The sequence below is a fragment of the Ornithorhynchus anatinus genome, chromosome X3, assembly GCF_004115215.2.
Source record: "Ornithorhynchus anatinus isolate Pmale09 chromosome X3, mOrnAna1.pri.v4, whole genome shotgun sequence".
NCBI classification, from domain to species: Eukaryota; Metazoa; Chordata; class Mammalia; order Monotremata; family Ornithorhynchidae; genus Ornithorhynchus; species Ornithorhynchus anatinus.
The window spans coordinates 11480403-11499790 of record NC_041751.1 but is presented as its reverse complement, the minus strand read 5'-3'; the positions used below and the strand labels follow the sequence as shown (position 1 = coordinate 11499790).

Sequence of the window (19388 nt, the reverse complement as noted above, 5' to 3'; positions counted from 1 at the left end):
CCCCAGGGCTGCCCAGCAGCAGAAATAGCAGGTAGGCCGTGAGGAGGAAGGGCTTTATCCAACCAACAGTAGCCATGTCTGTGGGGTCTGCCGCTCTCATTCAAGTGTAGCTTGTTGTGACCAAGGAATGTGTCTCCCAACTCTGTTGTATTGTACTCTCCCAAGTGCTTAGTACAGTGCTCTGCATTCAGTACAGGCTCAGTAAATACCACTGATTGATAGATTAGCCAGCAGCAGACCCGGGGAGAGTAAGAGATCCCCAGCCTGATCCCTACTTCCTCACTCCCAACCCATTCACAATCCAAGTCCTCTCTAGGAAGTGGAGGCAATTTAGCTGTTGTTTCCCCCAGCAGGGAGAAAAGAAGCCAAGTGCATACTTTGTTAAATGGTATTTGTCCTGGACAATAGTTCTGGTGGCCTCTGAAACCAGTGACTGTTAATATCTGGGTCTTTTTAACCCAGCTTCTGTCTTTGATTCTGTGTGACCTTTGCTCTGCTCTGAGGAGTCCGATAGGCAGGGGCAAGATGGGTGGGAAGAGAAGAATGCTCAATTGTTGTCGGCTGCTTTCCTCCAGTTCATTCATTCATTCAATAGTATTTATTGAGCGCTTACTATGTGCAGAGCACTGTACTAAGCGCTTGGGATGAACAAGTCGGCAACAGATAGAGACAGTCCCTGCCGTTTGACGGGCTTACAGTCTAATCGGACGGTCTCCAGTCTCCTACTAGGTGAGGAGTGGAAGGAGATTATTTTGTACAGGTATCCTTTAGGAAAGTGTTAACTGTCCAACTCATAGGAAAGGTATGGATAAAGTCCCACCCAGTATACTGTATACGGTATCCCATGAAACCAGACAGACTTTATTGGTAGGATAAGGGGTGGGTGGCTTCTTCCTTTTTTTTTTTTTTTTTTTTTGCTGTGCAGTCCCCTGGAAAAGGCTTCCAGGAACATTTTTCAGTTCTCAGGGACTTAAAATGTTTTATTTCATTAGGAACATCTAAAGAGCAGAAAAGATTAGCATTGTCCAACAGAGTAAACCAGTTTTACACTGTTTTTCCTTCAGGGGACATGTTACCTGGGCTGCGGGAGGGACATGAGAGAATGGTAGACACTTCAGAATATGATTTAGCTCTACAGATCAGCTCTGTTTCAAAATTTCCAAGAAGATGTTGAATAAAAAACGAAGAATCTAGCGTTCAGTTTTACTTCTCCTGTCCTGAAGTTTCTGCCTTCTGTAGTATATGAGCAGACTTTACTTAAATAATAGTCGTGGTCCTTGTTAAACGCTTACAATGTGCCAGGCACTGTACTAAATGCTGGAGTAGACACAATATAAACAGATTGGATATAGTCCCTGCTTCACATGGGGCTCACAGTCTAAGGGGAAGGGAGAATAGGTATTTAATCCCCAGTTTATAGATGAGGAACCGGAAGCACAGAGAAGATAAGTGACTTGCCCAGGGTCACACAGCAGACAAGTGGTGGAGCCAGGAGTTTGGTTCTGTGATGGGTCATGTTCAGCATTATTTTCACATATTCACAAATATTCTGTTTAAATAAGAGATAGTATCAGCTGCTGAAAGGCAGCAGAGACTAAAACATAAGCTGGTTAAGAAACAAAAGGGAACAAAGTATCCTTTGCTTCACTTTTGATTGGCAAAGACACTCAGTGCTTTATCCCTTTCTTGTATCATTTTGTTACTGCTCTTTGAACCCAAAAGGCAGGAGCCCTTATCTTATGATTTCTAGATCAGAAAGTTTAGGGAATCCTTGTTGTTACTACTTTGAGTTAGTCTTGAGTCAACTGATGCTGTGCTTTCTGGTTGGAAAGTAATTGCCCAGGCAGAAGTTCCCACCTCTGTTTTCTGATCCAATGGAAATCCGAGTTGCTGATCCCCTCCACAAACTTTAGCTCAAATTTAGGTATTTGAAAGGGCCAGAGGCCGCTATCCTTGCCCTAGATCCAATTCTGGGAAGCAGCATGGCCTAGTGGAGAGAGCGCGGGCCTGGGAGTCTGAAGACCTGGGTTCTAACTCTGGCTCTGCTACTGATCTGTTGTATGACCTTGAACAAGTCACTTAATTTCTCTCTGCCTCAATTCCCTCATTTGCAAAATGGGCATTCAATATCTGTACTCCCTGCTACTTAAACTGTGGGACCTGATTATCTTGTATCTTCCCCAGTGCCTAGTACAGTGCTTGGCACATAGTAAATGCTTAACAAATACCACAACTACTAGTGTTTTTATTATTATTATTCTCAGCCAACCCCTTGTCTGAAAACAGGAGATCCTTGGGTCGTGTGGAGGGTTTTCTTTTTCTCCAAGAAGGAGACTCATTTTTCCAGGTTATGCAATAAAAGAAATGACTTGTGATATATGTCTATAGAAATAAGGATAAAAGGGAAGAGGCAGATTCCATAAGAATTCCCCAGTAGCATCATGGCACCCGAAAGGCTTAAATTTGATTTGGCTCTGGGATCCTTGGTGGGCAGGAGAGAGTAAAGTGTAATAGCAGGATTTCCAAAGCTTTCAGACACCCCAGAAACACCAGTACCAAATACCCAAAGGTAGGCCTCAAGCTGTGGCCTGAAGTCATCTTATCTGTCATTCATAAACCTCACCCCGTAAAGATTAATCCGACAACATTGCCCTCTCTCACCCTTCGTGTCACCCTTCCCCAAAAAAAGAGATGGGCAGATCAGCCTGGTGGAGATTCTCAATGAAGGTGGATATAAAGAAAGGATCCCTAGACTTATATAAGCTCCTTATGGGAAAGAAATGTGTCTACCAACTCTTGTTACACTGCACTTTCCGAGGTGCTGTACTAAGGTACAGTGCTGTGCCCACAGCAAGCACTCAAAGAAACCATCCATTGATTGGATTTGACCCTACAGTTAAATCTGATCAGGTTGATGTTAGCACTTAGAGGTAAATGGGCAAAGAGCAGTGGGAAACTATAGCCGTCTGAAACCTATCCTAAACTTTCAAATGAACTGGGGGGAAAGCTCCAAATCACCAGAACTGATCCTTCAGAGAGCAGGGAGGAAAGGTCACTGGGTGAAACCAGTGTGAAAGTCTAAGTGCAGGGTTCCCTCTGCTGTTTGAAATGTTGCTGTTCTGAAACTGTGAAGGTTGTAACTGGAAAAAAATCATTCACTTTCATTTAAGAACTCTTGCAGCTTTCTGAGGAAGAGGTGTCATTTTAGGAGTTTTCCCTACCGAATGCAAGCCCCTTAGTTTTCTCAGCAACAGTGGACCAGATTTTCCAGGGGCAGGAGGTTTACATTTATCAGCCATTCAGGAATCCCTGATGTACTGTGCAAAAGTCATTAAAAAAAAAAAGCTAATTTTATAAGAATGTTCTTTGGCTTTGAGAAAATCCAGTCATGGTTTTGCCACCATCTTCTCCACTTACCTCCCTGCCACCCTGTCCCTGTGCTTTGATCCTCAATGTTCTGCGGTGTCCCTGGCTGAACCACTAGCTAATGAGCGGGAAGGTTTGTCCCCGGCCTTGATGCATTCAGATCGGTAGGTTGGGACCGATCCTGAAGTAAGGCCTATCCCCTGCACTCTGCTGCCTGAAGCAGCACACTTCTCAGGCAGGCAGTATTATTGTTCAAGTTTCATGTTTCAGCAAGGGTCTTGACTAATTTTCTGGAGTGGCACAAAGCAGAGGAGAGGTAATTTGGGAGCTCGCTCCACCTGTTGTGAGTTTGAGGAACAACCAGTAAGCCCAGGAAAGAAAAAGCAGTTGGGGCAAAGTGCCTTCAACAACCGCTGCAAATGTTTTCCAAAGTGACTTTTAAAAAGACATTTTGTCTGGTAAATGACTTCTGATTGCTACATAGAGCTGTGGGTGAGATTATATTAAGCGATCAAGTATAGAAAGTGCAAAAGAAGTATGCTTTTCAGAGCTCTCTCAGCAGAGCAACTGATTCCTTGAATACCCATCTGGAAATAGAATGCCCCTTGAGAGAACAATGGTTGAGGCTTTTGGGAAGTTGTGTGAGGGACTATAGATCTGCACTGCAGGAGATTTTCAGAACTAGCCATCATGGCTATCATTCCCCCTACACCTCCTGGAACTCCTCTCCAACCTGGTCCTTACCCTCCCCATCACCCCCCCACCCCACGTATTCCCCCACCACGCCCCATAGCTGAGATAGAAACTTGGAGGTCACTTTAATTTTCTCACCATCACATTCACCCAAAGTCACTCTTTCATCTTAGAACATAAGGTAGAAGTGGAAAGATGATTTATCTTGCCAGAAGGGGCTGCAGGCAGGAAAATGAAAGTCCCTGGCTGCTTTGCTTAGCAAACTCATTCAGAAATGCAGTAGGAAATTGCTGCTATTGAAAAGACTGTGCTCGTGATGATGTCTTATCCTGGCAAGAGCAGGATTGACTCCCCTGTCATCAATACAGATAATGGGATATAAGGATGGTACAATTAATAAATGCCAATTTCCTAGGTCTGTGGAAAACTTCTGAAAGGAAGAAATGGTATTTTTATGGTATTTGTTAAGTGCTTACAGTGTGCCAGGCATTGTACTAAGCATTGAGGTAGATACAAGGTAATCAGGTTGGACACAGTCCATGTCCCACATTGGGCTCACAGTCTTAATCGCCGTTTTACAGATGAGGTGACAGAGGCACAGAGAACTTAAGTGAGTCCTTGCATTAGAATTCAGTGTTCAGGTTTAGGGCATTTGTCATTTTTGATGTTTCTCAGATTGCTGAAAGACATATGATGTTGAAAGTTCTATTGCACTTAGAAAGTGAAAGCTAACCTATATTTCCCCAAAGGAATCTGGATGATACACACTTTCTGACAGGACAGGGTAAACAGGATCTGCTTAGTTTTCTGGAACAAATAGTACTTGAAGTTTAAAGAATGCTTTTGCACAAACTCCTAGGAATATGTTTGTGCTCAACTTTGACCAATTGTAATTGTGCATTTTTTTAAATTTTTCAAAGTAGATGAACTATTTTCCCTGCAAGGATGAATGTTGTTTTAACAGCTCAATTCATAAGTCAGTAACATTCTGAGAGAAGAAAATAGCCAGTGGCAGCTGGGATGTGCATTGTTCATGAAGTTTTTGCTTGGACATAGTCCTTTGTTCCACAAGGAGCTCACAGTGTACAGGGAAGGGAGAATAGGTATTTAACCCCCATTTTAGAGTTGAGAAAACCGAGACACAGAGAAGTTAATTGACTTGCCCAGAGCCATTCAATGAGTATTTACTATGTGCAGAGCACTGTACCAAGCACTTGGGAAGAGTACAATACAACAGAATTGATAGACATGTTCCCTGCCCACAACAAGCTATCTAGATGGGGAGTCAGACATTAATATAAATATATAATTTAAAATGTATAATTTATGGATATGTTCATAAGTTCTGTGGAGCCAAGGGTGGGGTGAATGCCTAATGCCCAAAGGTCACAGATCCAGGTCACAGAAGGCAAATGGCAGAAATAGGATTAGAACCTAGGTCCTCTGACTCCCAGGTCTCTGCTTTTTACATTAACCACACTACTTCTCTAAAGTTATTGTAAGATAGAAGAGCACTTCACTTCATTCCTGCAACCCTTCTCAGTACAGATATTTTCAATGTGCCCAGTATTAAACAGTCCATCAATGTGGCATCTTAACCTTGAGAGCTTTAGTTGTGCCAGCCTGTTGGAAGAAAATGTAGTGAGTGGTTTGCAAATCCCACAGCACTGGAAGACATAACTCCTGTCTAGAAGTACAGGGTAAGCGGAATGACGGAGACAGTGTGGGTTAGTATTCATCACTGAAGGACAGGTCTGGAAAAAAGTATTTGGATGTTCAGGAAAATTAGGCATAAGCGAGTGTGTGGTTTGGGGTGGGGTGGAGTCTGTTTCTTTTAAGAGAAGTTTTGTTTAGAAACGCTGATAGAGGGTAAGACTGACAGGAAGAGTCTATTTGGGATAAAGTGAAAGGCAAAGCATAAAGGCACTGGCAGGATGAGTCCTTTAGAAATGACCCAGACAGGAAGAAAAGTCAGACAAGTCCTTCTGAGGTCAGCTCACCCAAGCAGCTTTGGGCCTGGACCTGGCGATGACTGCGCTTTAACTGGAATACCCCTTCCGGGTGGCCTGCAATCAGCTAGCACAGAAAGTAGAGGAATCAGCTGAGACCTGTGTCCTTGATTCTTACTGACAAAGGTAGGTGGCATACTTCAAGTTAATCAGTTACTGGTATTTACTGAGCAATTTCTATGGGCAGAGCATTATACCAAGTGCTTGGGAGCCTGTGATAAAATTCTGGACATGGGAGAATATTTCAGGAGCAAGCCTCATTTCTGACCCGAGTGCCATTTGGGCAGGCCTGATGCTCAGTGCGTAGCTTACTTGAATGTGGAATTTGCTGGCCGAGTGTGGGAGGCGGTGCCCCCGGACCCATCCTGATGTGGCACATCTGTAGGATGCATCCATGTCTTCCAAACATCCCCAACCCTAATCCCGCACTCACCTCCCACCCCAGGGTCAGCCCCAGAGCAGTTGGGCTGTCGACAGGAGGGTTTAGGCTGCAGCTGCCTAGAGGTAAATCTCCTGGCAGCCGCAGATTTGGAAGGGACAACTACCCCAGCATGACGGGGAGGCGGGGATGGCCAGCCTCCAGAGGCCTCGGCGGTCATGCCGACACTCACAGGTGGGACCTCATTGCAGGAGCCCCACTGGAACGATGACGTCGCAGACCTTTACCGTTAGCAGCATCTAGCTCTGTGTACGAAGCCCTATCGTTTACGCTTCCTCTTCTCTTGTCCTCCTAGCTCTGTTTTGTAATGTTCTGGACACCCAACGTTTCAGAGAAGATTTTAATTGACATCATTGGAGTAGACTTCGCCTTTGCAGAACTCTGTGTCATTCCTTTGCGCATCTTCTCCTTCTTCCCAGTCCCAGGTAAAGGTTGAATTCAAGAGAGTCTGTTTTCCGGTTGAAGTCGTCCGCCGCCCCCCACCCCGGTGGCGTGATGCGCTAAGGGAGGTAGGCTTTTCATGTGAAGTTACCAGTGGGAGATTCAAGTGCATTGTTATTAAGGAGGTGGATCTGGAGGAAGTTGTGGGGGAAAGGATGGTTGAGGGAAAGGCTCGGAGCAACAGTGGGCTTTGGGAGGAGGTGGAGGAGAGGAAGGAGTTAAAGGAACCACTATCCCCTCCCCTCCATAAGGCTGCTCTCTCTCTCTTTCTCAAAGATGCTGAAACTTCTTGCTACCTCTCCCTGCTCCAGGCAGAGAGGAGAAGGAAGAAGGGAGGGAAGAGCTGACTGTGGGGAGGGAATGTGTCTGTTGTTATATTGGACTCTCCCAAGCGCTTAGTACGGTGCTTTGTACCCAGTAAGTGCTCAATAAACACGGTTGAATGACCGAATGATAATCATTGCCATATCTCTGAAGTGCTTATGTGCCAAACACTGTAGTAAGCACTAGAGATAGATACAATGCATGCAGATCACAGTCCCTGTCCTGCAAAGCAGAATCATTTATTCCCCTTGTATTGCAAACCAATTCAGCTTCAGTGATAAAGGTGGAGTCAATTCACTCTTCATTCTCTTCTCCCCTGCAACCTTTCCCTAAGGCTCTCCCACTCCGAGGACACTGCTCCTCCGATTGTTGGGTCTTTTTCCTCATAGCCTGTGCTTCTCCCAACAGTCACAGTGAGAGCACATTTGACAGGGTGGCTGATGACCTTGAAGAAGACATTCGTGCTAGCCCCCAGCTCCGTGCTGCGCATTATCGTGCTCATCACCAGCCTCGTCGTGCTGCCTTATATGGGGTGAGTGCCTCATGCGAATCTTCTCCGCGCCCCGGATGGGGTTCTGCTCTTTGCGCAGACGTGTGGCCTGTGGACCTTAACGTTGCACTCTGCACTATGAAATCTGCAGCGTGCACTATGAAATCTGCAGAGAAGCAGCATGGCTCAGTGGAAAAAGCACGGGCTTTGGAGTCAGAGGTCATGAGTTCAAATCCCAGCTCTGCCACTTGTCAGCTGTGTGACTGTGGGCAAGTCACTTAACTTCTCTGTGCCTCAGTTACCTCATCTGTAAAATGGGGATTAAGACTGTGAGCCCCACGTGGGACAACCCAATTCCCCTGTGTCTACCCCAGTGCTTAGAACAGTGCTCTGCACATAGTAAGCGCTTAAATACCAACATTATTATTATTATTATTAATCTTGATTCTGCAACACAGAACTAGGTCCCGTGGCAGGCTCGGGTGTATTTAAGCCTATGGTTTTCCTGCAAGACCAAAATCAAAAAAACGCTCTGATCGTGGTCAGAAGATGGGGGAGTCACTCTTCTACTTATAGGAGAAGGTACCTCAGGTAAAGGAGTAATTTTAGGATTCAAACGTCACTGCCAAATCTTAACAATAGCTTGGTCTTCCCATTCCTAAATCTCTCTTTAGAGGGCTCGGAAAACTCATTGCAAATGATTTGTTTTTAAGGCAAGTGAGTTGGTTACACTGTTTCAGTGCCGGACTGCTGCTTCCTTAAAGGACCATTGCTTTTCTCTGTCTCTCCCCCCAACCTCCCCCCACCCCCAAACCAGGGTTCACGGAGCTACGTTAGGAGTAGGATCCCTCCTAGCAGGCTTTGTGGGAGAATCCACCATGGTCGCGATAGCCGCCTGCTACGTCTATCGGAAACAGGTAATGTGCTGTGGCCCACGGCCTTGACGTTGGCTCAGCCTATTTCAACTAATGCCTTCCACCAGGCACCTGCTATTCTTATTGTGAAAAACATGAATGATCGGTACCTAATTTTAATTCCCGGGACTCAGAATGCAGAAGGTGCTCAACGGTGGAGAAGGGTATGATCAGAAGGCTCTAGGGGTTTAAACATACAGAAGCAGGATGGGTTAATTGAGAGAAAGTGGATCTCCAGCTCCACTGCTGAATGGAAGGAGGGGGGCTTTTCATGCTGTTCCACAGACTGGCAAAGCATTCAACTGAGTCAGATGAACATTGCTTTTCAAAATGGAGTTTTATTGATCATTGGTCTAAGTGCTTGGTAAAGTACAGCCAGTAGGTGCAATCGCTGCCCTAGACGAGCTTACATTTAACAGGAGAAACAGATAGAGTTATTGAGCTGGAACACTAACTGCAGGTATCTAACTGCCGATGAAAATTCTGAAAGATCACTCCAGGCAAAAGCCCAGGCAGTAGTTCCATTGCCGAAAGGCTGTCTGTCAATCAGTGGTATTTATTGAATGATTCCTGAGTGCAGAGCACTGTACTAAGCACTTGGGAGAGTACCATTCTAATCCCGGCTCTGCCACTTGTCTGCTCTTTGGCCTTGGGCAAGTCACTTAACTTCTCTGTGCCTCAGTTACCTCATCTGTAAAATGGGGATCGAGACTGCGAGCCCCATGTGGGCCAGGGACTGTGTCCAACCTGATTCGATTTTACCCATCTGAGCATTTAGTGCAGTGCTTGGCACATAGTAAATACTTAACAAATACCACAATTATTATTAGATAACAGAATTGGTAGACACGTTCGCTGCCCACAACAAGCTTAGAGTCTAGATGGTAGTTGTCTGTGAGGGCAGGTGGAGTTCTCCTTTCAGGGCCACAAAGAGCCTGGCCTGCATTTGTGTCTTAAACTGCCCCAGCATTATCCTGGAGGGACGAAAGGTAAATTAAGACAGACGGAGTTAGTGCTGTACTTTAACTCTGAAAGCCAAAGGAACTCATGAGCAGGGAACATGTCTGCTAACTCTGTCGTACGGTACTCTCCCTAGTGCTTATTACTGTGCTCTGTACATAGTAAGTGCTCAGTAAATACCACTGATTGAGATTAGGTTGCCTCACCTCCTCAAGGCATGGTGCACATGGGAAAATTTTACTGCAGTATATGGTGGCGATGGGGCAACCTGATTTGGAGAATTTTTCTCTGTGGAAGGTCAAATATGTGCACAGGCTGGTCTCTCTCCATGAATGACCTCATGTTTCGGTCCTGCTCTTTGACCCTAGAAAAAGAAGAATGAGAACGGGTCAGCAACCGAAGGTGAGGACTCGGCCATGACTGACATGCCAGCAACAGAGGAAGTCACGGACATCGGAGAAATGAGAGAAGAGAATGAATAGTGATCCAGGAGGTTATCGTTCTCCCCAGGGACAGTCGGAATGACACTTTGGCATCTTTTCTTCTCTCATCTTTTTTTGGGTTTTTTTTTTTTGTTTTTTTAATGAAGAGGCCTTGATTGAAAAGGTTTCAGATAAATTTTCTAGCATACTGGGTATGCTCACATTGATGAGAGACCTAAAGAAAGGTCTTTTGCTTTTGCTTTTTTTCTTTTTTAAATTGAATTTTGTCATCTTGCTCCACAAAACACAAGAGACGGCTGCAGCCCAGGAGAGGTTGTCTCCATTATTTAAGCCTGCCACCTTCCACTGGACAATCTGCACCTGTCTGTCTGTCTCTGTGCCATTGGCTCTGCTGCCGTTCTTTACTCTGCACACTCACCCTCTCAGCCTTCCTTCTTAGGGTTGAAAGACCAACAATGCAGCGACATAAAAACATAGCTTTCTTGTGCGAAATAACAGCTGTGTGAACAGATATAACCCTGGTGGTCAATTGTTTTTCTTCACTTATGGAGTTATAACCTGGATGTTATTAAAATACGCAAAGATCTTAGCAGTCCAAACAGAGGAAGAGAACTGTGAATGGGCAGCACGGAAACACGGAGTTTATTTCCCTTGGAGTGAGGTTGGTGAACTCGACCGATATCATACGATTCAATTATTTTCTCATTTTACTTCGTAAAATTTGAGGACAGTGTTATAATAGCCCAGTGTAGATCTTGTTTTAGAGTTGTCATCACATGACACAGTCAGCTTTCAAAGTCCTCACTGTGCATGCCATTTGCTGCAGAACAATGTCTTCTTTTCTGAAAATGGCACTAGCTAATAATAGATTGGAGTAGTCTAACATTCTCTGTTTGTCTCTTAAAAACTAAAACTTTACCAAAGTTCTAATCCAACGTTCTCATGCCAGATCGGTGAATTACTACTTGTTAAAGTATAGTTAGGGTATAAAGACTTCTGCCTTTCTTCTAATGCTACAGTACATCCCAAGAGTATCACACAATAAAACAACCGGACACTTTATGCAGTACATCCAAATCACTTTTAAATCTTCCCTGAAATTAGGCATTTGAAATCTATTTTTCTAAGTTTGGGCAGTGATTTTTTTTTCCATATGAAACTATGAATAAGTTTAGTTCACAAAATTCTTGACTACATCTTGACTGAAAAAGAAAAATTTTATTTTAAATATATATATATATATATACTGTATGTGTGATAATTTATTTTTAGGCTACAATACTTTGCCTACTTTTGCAATTTCAACAAAGCATCTCTAATACAATATCCTGTGTGTGGAACATACCCACAGAAAAAAGTATTGGCAGTGAACATTCTCCTCTGAGTTTGTTCGCTTGATCAATTGTACAATGGCAATGAGAGTTTTTCAAGCCACCAGTTTTCCCTTTACTAAGAAAACAATGGGAAGGAAAAAGTGAACTCATAGTTTAGGTTTCAAGGTCACCAGACATTTACCACCTTTCCTCTTAGAAAAGGTCATAGACAAAGTGGGCTTTATGCAGAGGTGGTGTTGACATTCAAATCCCTGCTTTCATCTTCATGCACAAGTATGCCTATATGGAGTCGAGACATGCTTAAATATACCCTTAAACACACACTAGAAGCCCGAGTTCATCATATTTTCTTTCTCCACTCCTGTTAGGAAATTTCCACTGTACAGCTTCCTGACAATAGTAGGCTTGGAATGAGGGGGGAAAATGTTCCACTCAGTTTTTTTTTCTTCCCCCACGTAGGATTTGAAAATGAAAGCAGCAGTATTCTTAATAGTGTGTGTGTGTTGGGGGGGCAGAGCTAAAATAAAAATTTAAATAAAAACATCTAATTACTTAGAGCAAATACCAACATTGGAATGCTTTGTGAACCACTGGAAAGTAAAATTCTTAATACATTATATCTTCTGTTTTAAGACAGGAAAGAGGTGGGTGTGTTACATGACACCACTGTTTTGTTAAACCAGGACCAACAGTCCTTCTTTAACTTCCTGGGCAGCAACCCTTTTCCATCTTGGGACAGTCTGCATCTTTCTTTCCCAGGTGGGACCTCCAGCAGGCCCGACCTGAGTGCTAGTCCACATCCCCTGTGCCGAAATGACAACTGGCTGGCTCACTGCTGCTGCTTTGGGAACTTGAAAACCTCTTTACTGTCAAGGAGAAAACGGGCAGAGAAAGCCAGAATGGCCTTTACTTGCTACACCAGTAAAGTGGGCCTGCCGTTGGCCCCAGGCCCCCGCCCCCCAGCCTCCTGATGCAGACTCTGCCGGCCTTGCTGTTTCTGAGCCACATCTAGCTGGTGCCCCTAGGCTGCTGAACTGCCCCACCTGGGATTTTCTCTGCCAGGGTCAGCAGCCCTCGGGGTGGGTCTCAGAGGATCCACTCTCATGCCAGGGTTCAAGATGTGAAACGATGGCGCAGGGCAACGCTCTGTTAGAACAGGAATTGAATTCTACTGGAGACACCCCCTCGGGCCTACTCTGCTAGGCCCCAGCAGGCAACAGCAAAGCCCTGTGAGCTTTCTAAAATATGGGATTATCAACTACAGCATTAATGGGGCTTACCTCACTGGTGGTTTTTGCTTTTTGATCCCCATCACTTCTCTCCTTGAGGCATCATGTAGTTCTCTGTTCTTCCTATTAAGAAAAGTAAAAAAAAAAATAGAAAAGTTGCTTTCATGTTTACTGAATACCTAGAAATACAGTTGTTATAAAAAAAAATCTGACTAGCGCTTCTCTGGATGGGTCTTTTTCCCCCTTTAGTTTCACTCTGTCTGGGAATAAGTGGGGTGGAAATGTGTTGAAAAATGGAAGATATATTTATATGATTGAAAGTTTAAAAATGTTGATTTTAGAAATATTTTTATTGTATTTAAGAACCTTTCAACCTAGTAGGTGGATGTTCGGGGCAGACTGTGTTTGTTTATATCGGTTGGGCGGAGGGCGAGCTGGTCTCTCGACAACACCACGACCGTCCCAGTGAGAAGGTTGTGTCCCATGAGGGTTTTGGTGTAAAACTTTGGAGGACCAAAGTTTTGACAAAATGGGGGCCCTCGGGAAGAGGAGAAGGTACTCTTTTAAAGCCCCAGAGTTGCGTAGGTATTGAAATACCTGCACTGCACTTTCAGCTAACTTCTTAAATCCAGATAAAATGATACCTGCTTTTTACATAGAGCAATTGCTCCGTCATTTCTCCTTGTAGCTCATACTCCAACGACTGATCAGCTGGAGGCACTGTCTGGTAAACACGGTTAGCCAATTGTTCTGTGTGCTTCTCTTGCCTCCATTTCTGTTCCTTGCTGCAAAAATGTGGAAGGCATGAGTTGATGCAACAAGCTGAATAACAGAGAGAGGTTTTTCCAAATGTCTTGCACATCTTTGGATTTTTCTTTTTAAAGCGGGATGACTGATAACATTTCTTATTTTTGAGTTTACTATAGGAGGGAACAGAACTCGCTCTCTACTTGGAGCAGCGGGAATGAAAACCGTGGGTCGTTTGGTCTCTGATCAAATGGGGGGAAAAATAGGTGACGAGGAGAATCATCTTACCTTTTAAACAAAGATGAGCCTCTTGCAGTAGAGATGAATTTAGGACTGTTTTGCTATCGTTTCCTTTAAGGACTACACAAAGAACAGGGATAAATTTTTAAAAGAATGCTTCTTTTGGGGGAACTGCAGCCATTTTCTCCTATGAGATTTTTTTCAACTGAAAGACTTTCTGCCTCCTTTTCAAACTCCAACGCGCATTTTCATAGCTGGCTCCAACTACATGTGGACTCGTGCGGCACTTTTTACTGTACTGAGCAACTTTTATGTAGCTAAAATTCAAAGTGCACTTTGCTATGATGAGATTTGACATCAGCTTGCTGCAATATTTGTTCAGATTAAAGCGCACAAGAATGAAGAAGGTAATCTCCCTTTGAACTTAAAAGAAAAAGCAAGAACGCAGGTGAAATCAGTTCACCCACAGCCTCACGGCAAACTCAGTGGAGTGAGAGAGAATGTGCTGAAGCGAAGGGCCAGAGGACATCTCCCCAACTGGGGACCCCGGGAGCAATTCAGCAGGTCTACCTGTGGATGGCCAAGGACCGCTGGATGAGCGCAAAGGAAGTGGTGCCTGGGAGTCTTGTTTGGAGAGACAGAGTCAATTCTCCCTGGGGAACTCTTGAGTGTGAGGACCCAGAAATTTCCATCACTTATTTTAACAGAATACAGAAAAATCTCGAGATGAACCTGCTTCTGAAGGCAGGGTTAAAGTGTCCCTCGATCCATCCCGGAACACCATGCTCTGGACCGCTGGTCGAAAGGGCGACCGCTCCGCTTCACCCCCTGCCGGAGGGCTCTTCCTGCCCACGGCTCACTGGTTTCCTAAGCATTCTCCTGGATGTTCTAGTCCCTTCGATACAGTTTCCAGGAGCTCCATCTGGGGAGGTGGGCAGAGAACCGTAGGAGCTGGCGGCAGCATCAGCCTATGAAAATGAGAGCTGAGATAAAAAGTGGCATTTTTCTGAGTTAGAAACCCTTAACTATTTTTTTCAAAGGTAATATCCAAAGAGTGAGCGCCCAATACTAGAGGGCTGTGTCCCAGAGGACTCAGAATGGGGTCGAGGGATCCTAGACTTTTTTTCTTTTTTTTAAAGAATTACCTCATTCGTCATAGCTCACGTACCGCATTAGCAGAACGCCGCTTTTTTTTCTTTATCATAACAGGTACGTCAGGAGTCTGTTCAGTACATGCGATGTAGCTGACCATTTGTTTATGAACTTTGGTTTCACTTCCGAGGTTGGCTTTAATTTAAACAGATGAAACCGCTCATTAAAAATGTTTGTGCAGCCTTTGTTTATGAAATGACTGCAGAGGTCAGTATAAAGCATATATTGCATTAAAATGAGTGCTGTTTATGTATTTAACAGAGATGTAAGTTTTGGCATTGTTAAGAAAATTTATCTATGCTTTCCTCTTTTTGGGATTTGTGCTCATCAGCTATTGTCAGATGCTTTCATACTCTGATTTTCCTTTAAGTAAAGCTCAAACAGTTTGCATACGAGGAGATGCTTTCCTTGATTCTGTTGTTCTATTTCACTTTCCTAACCTCAAAGTGAAGTGAGCCAGTTAACCAACAGAGCATAATTCCAATTAACATATTGTTTCCTCCCCCAAGGGATGGGGAAGGAGGTAAAAGCAGCAGAACCAATTCCCACAACTCTGTGGTTTTCCAGCTGGGTTGGTGGGTACCTCTGGAGAATCCAGGGGAATTTGCTCTGGGGTCCCCTGACTTGTTTCTAAACTTAATCACTTTGGGGGGCAGGGGGTATAGGTTTACTGAGCTCCCAGGAATAATAATAATGTTGGTATTTGTTAAGCGCTTACTATGTGCAGAGCACTGTTCTAAGCGCTGGGGTAGTCACAGGGGAATCTGGTTTTCCCACGTGGGGCTCACAGTCTTAATCCCCATTTTACAGATGAGGTAACTGAGGCACAGAGAAGTGAAGTGACTTGCCCACAGTCACACAGCTGACTGTGTGATGTCTTAACAATGCCAGGAACCAGCTCCGAGTGCCATTCTCACAAATCCAAAGGCCACTGGTGGGTCTCTAAGGACCTCTCCCTATTAATCAGAGCTGGGATCAGTCCTAACCCAGACCTTTAGACAGGGGAAGTGTCTTTCTTGCTCCCCCCTCCCCCCACCCCAAAAGAAATAGCCCAGATTTCCAGAACAGTTTACTGGGCCTTTTCAACCCCCAAATCCATTCTTACAGAGCCCAGTGTGGGGGTGGTTAAGCTCACTTTGTAGTATTCACAGTAAACAAGCAACAATGTATTTTTGGAAGAACTTTCACTAACCTTGTGCTATCCAAAAGAACCGTGAAAACACGTATTATGGCTGAAATGAGGATATTATTGACACCTCACTCCCTTGTGTTTAAACCAATGTGGCCACCTCTTAGTCCCTGCCTCTTCACTTGTTTTCCCTATTGCCGGGGGAGGGCGGGGGGCGGGTGCTGGGACACCATTGGACCTGTAATCGCTTCTCACAGCTACTGCCGGTTCTCTGGAGCTCTAATGCATCCAGAGAGTAGCTTACAACAGTAAAGGCAACTGGCACTCCTGAACAGAGAAGACCCTGTTGAAATTATTCATAATAATAATAATAACATAGAAAATGTGAGCAAGAACACCCATATTGCTCAAAACTCATCCAGAGAGAGGTGTGAGTGAATTCTCAACACTGCAGGTCCCTGTGTCTTTTTTCTACCTTCCTAAGAAAATACAAACCCCAAGTCCCAGTGTACACTACAGCCCCTCTCTCACAGCTAAACTGTTCCTCCTTCTCACCTTCAATCCTGTCAGCTTCCCAGAGAACCCCCTGCATTGTGAAAGACACCCACTAGACAATTTACATGTAGTTTACTTTCTGGTTACAGGCATTAAGTGAGAAGCATGGTTTCACCCACCCCATCATCCTGAGGGTGACCACTAATCAGCATTTCTTTCTATTCAAAAGAGGTTAAAAGACACTGACAGTTGAGGAGATGAGAGCATGATTAAAGGCAAACATAGGTGTAGTTTCTTGGATGAAGGGGGCTGTTCCTGTTTAGTAATTCCATAGGTATGACCAGAAAAGGGTCAAACTCTCCACCACTCCTCTGTCCAGTTACATCTCCGGGTATTTACAACACAGAAGATGCCCTCAAATGTGGTACTGACCCATTTTACTGCTGCTCCGTGAAGAGATGACGACTCCGACTTGTCTCGGGTAAGAAGGACACGGAAGTTTTCTTCAGCTGGGGATCCTCTTTGGCTCACTGTTTTGGGGGCGGGGGAGGAACACAACACAGGCTCTCAGAAAACAATTATAAATAGGAACTGTGGCAAATAGCAGTAGTTTAGAATTCAGGAAGTGACTCTTTGCAGCATGAAGGGTTAAGCATTTTTTGAGCACAAATGAAACTAGGCGTTCTGCTGTCAAATCTGCTTGTTTCCTGGGCAATCGCCATATATTGCCATCAACTGCTAGAGCACGCACGCACTCTCTCTCTCTCTCTCTCACTCCACCACCACTCCCACCCACCCCGACAAGCAGCAGGCGGAGATTTGTTTTCTAAGAAATAGTTGCAGACCAGTGAGCCACCTAGACTGGCAGAGAGCCCCAAATAACAAGACCAGGCAAGCTGGACCTACCCCGGACTCTGTCATGCCCTCTTCACATGCTCCTACCTCATGGAGATGCTGAAACCTTAGACAACAGCTTCTCAAAAAGCTTGAATTTCAGGCTCTGGGCCCTGCCAGACGGTGCTCAGCAGAGGCCCTCTAGACTGTGAGTGCACTGTGCGCAGGGAATGTCACTTTATTTTTGTATTGTACTTTCCCAAGAGCTTACTACAGTGCCCTCCACACAGCAAATGCTTAATAAATATGATCGAATGTATGAATGGAATCTTCAAGCTGTACGATACCAGAGCTGTTAAACTACATAAATGATACCATACAGAGGTACATGTATGGTACCTAATGCCGGGCCAGGTACATGGTAAAACAGCTCTGTTCAAGCCCCCGGACGATCGGGGCAGTCATTGGCCCCATCTACCACCCCAGTGTTCATCAACCTATGGTTTATAATAATAATAATAATAATAATGTTGGTATTTGTTAAGCGCTTACTATGTGCCGAGCACTGTTCTAAGCGCTGGGGTAAGCACTGGGGTAGACACAGGGGAATCAGGTTGTCCCAGGTGGGGCTCACAGTCTTAATCCCCATTTTACAGATGAGGTAACTGAGGCACCGAGAAGTTAAGTGACTTGCCCAAAGTCACACAGCTGACAAGTGGCCGAGCCGGGATTCGAACCCATGACCTTGACTCCAAAGCCCGTGCTTTTTCCACTTGGCCACACTGCTTCTCTATCTGAAGCCACTGATGCAATTTTCCCAAAAGAAGTGAATTCAAGTAAGCAACTATCACTGCTTTCAAGCCCCCATGAAAGGCAACTTCCGATTCAGACGGTTACCTCCGAAGCTCACTGCTGATTAAGAGAGATGGGTCCATAGCTGGAGGGTCTGTGCTTCCGGCAGCCCTTCTAGGGCTGGGGCAGGTGTGGCCTGGCCCTGGCGAAAGAGCACAAAGCCGAAAGAGGTTAACTGCTAATTTCGTCTTTGCCGAACACATGCAGCTTAGCCACTTGTCTGACACGATGAGATCACTGGGACTTACCAAGATGGGTAGAAACGTCTCCCCGTCCAGCTCTGCTACATTCCCCGGAGAGGCGTGCTCCTTGCAGCTCTTGAAGGTCAGCTTCACACCACCAGCTGAGCTGGCAGTTGGCCTGAGGCAGTCGAGGAAGGGGGCACATATACCACATCGACCCAGCACGAGCTTCCTTATAGCATCCACCCAGCCACTGTTAACCCAATCTACCTCACAGCTCTTCAGGTTAAAAAAAAAAAAAATCTGGGGGAAACTAGCCAAAACCTAGAGCCGGTATTTAATCCTGGGCTTTTGCTAGGCCATTGCCAATGAAGGTCTTCAAAATGGATAGATATGGCCACTCCCATTTACAAATAGGCCACTGGAGAAGCCAAAAAAAGACCTTAGCTTTTGACTTCATCTCCCCCGACACAGCACAGAAGAGAGGGGGAAGGCCAATTCATTTTACTGGTTAGTAGCCCTGCTGAAAACACTGGTAGGAAAGGAGGCTGAAACCAACCTATCTTCGGATTACAATTGTTTAAACTCAATCAACTGATCTCTCTCTTTCCCACCCTCCCATCCATGGCAAAGGCTGACTTCAAAGTTGGGCATAGTAAGACTATACCTCATGGTCCTGATCATGAAATGGTCTTGTAAAAAGGTCCACATAGCTAGGGCAGTTCTACTGAGGGACGTTTCCTTTTCATCTGCACCAGAAAGCACCTTTCCGCAGAATGGCCCCTAACATTACACACCAAAGCGACCTAACTGCTTTGCTATCAAGGGAAACACTGAGATGGCAGCTGGGTTGTGTGTGTGAAGGGGGAGACAAAATTGTCAGGTGAATTCACGCATTTTACAGGGGAAAAACGGTTTTACGCTATATTGTATTAGTGCTTTCCAAACCTCATATTTAGTGTTCATACATCAAAAGCCATAAATTGCCTTCAGTTGGTTCTCCTTAAACCCAGGCCCCACACCTATGGCCTCTTGCAAGCAAACACCCATTGGTTTGAATAGTAGTTGTCATGAGAAGAATGACAATAGCAGCTCTTCACTTAAAATACTGTTCA

The 19388-nt window shown here is 44.9% G+C and overlaps 1 protein-coding gene across 1 annotated transcript in view; it reads left to right on the top strand.

Annotated features, from left to right (window-relative positions):
* The window catches only part of ANKH (ANKH inorganic pyrophosphate transport regulator), a 122759-nt gene extending 107583 nt beyond the window's left edge, over window positions 1–15176 (top strand). Inside the window, exons 10-13 of the mRNA XM_029053848.2 lie at window positions 6803–6932; window positions 7681–7804; window positions 8580–8679; window positions 10005–15176. Of these exons, the coding sequence (XP_028909681.1) occupies window positions 6803–6932; window positions 7681–7804; window positions 8580–8679; window positions 10005–10118 (468 nt within the window). The 3' untranslated portion in view covers window positions 10119–15176. The remainder of the gene's footprint in view (window positions 1–6802; window positions 6933–7680; window positions 7805–8579; window positions 8680–10004) is intronic.
* Window positions 15177–19388: the final 4212 nt, after the last annotated feature.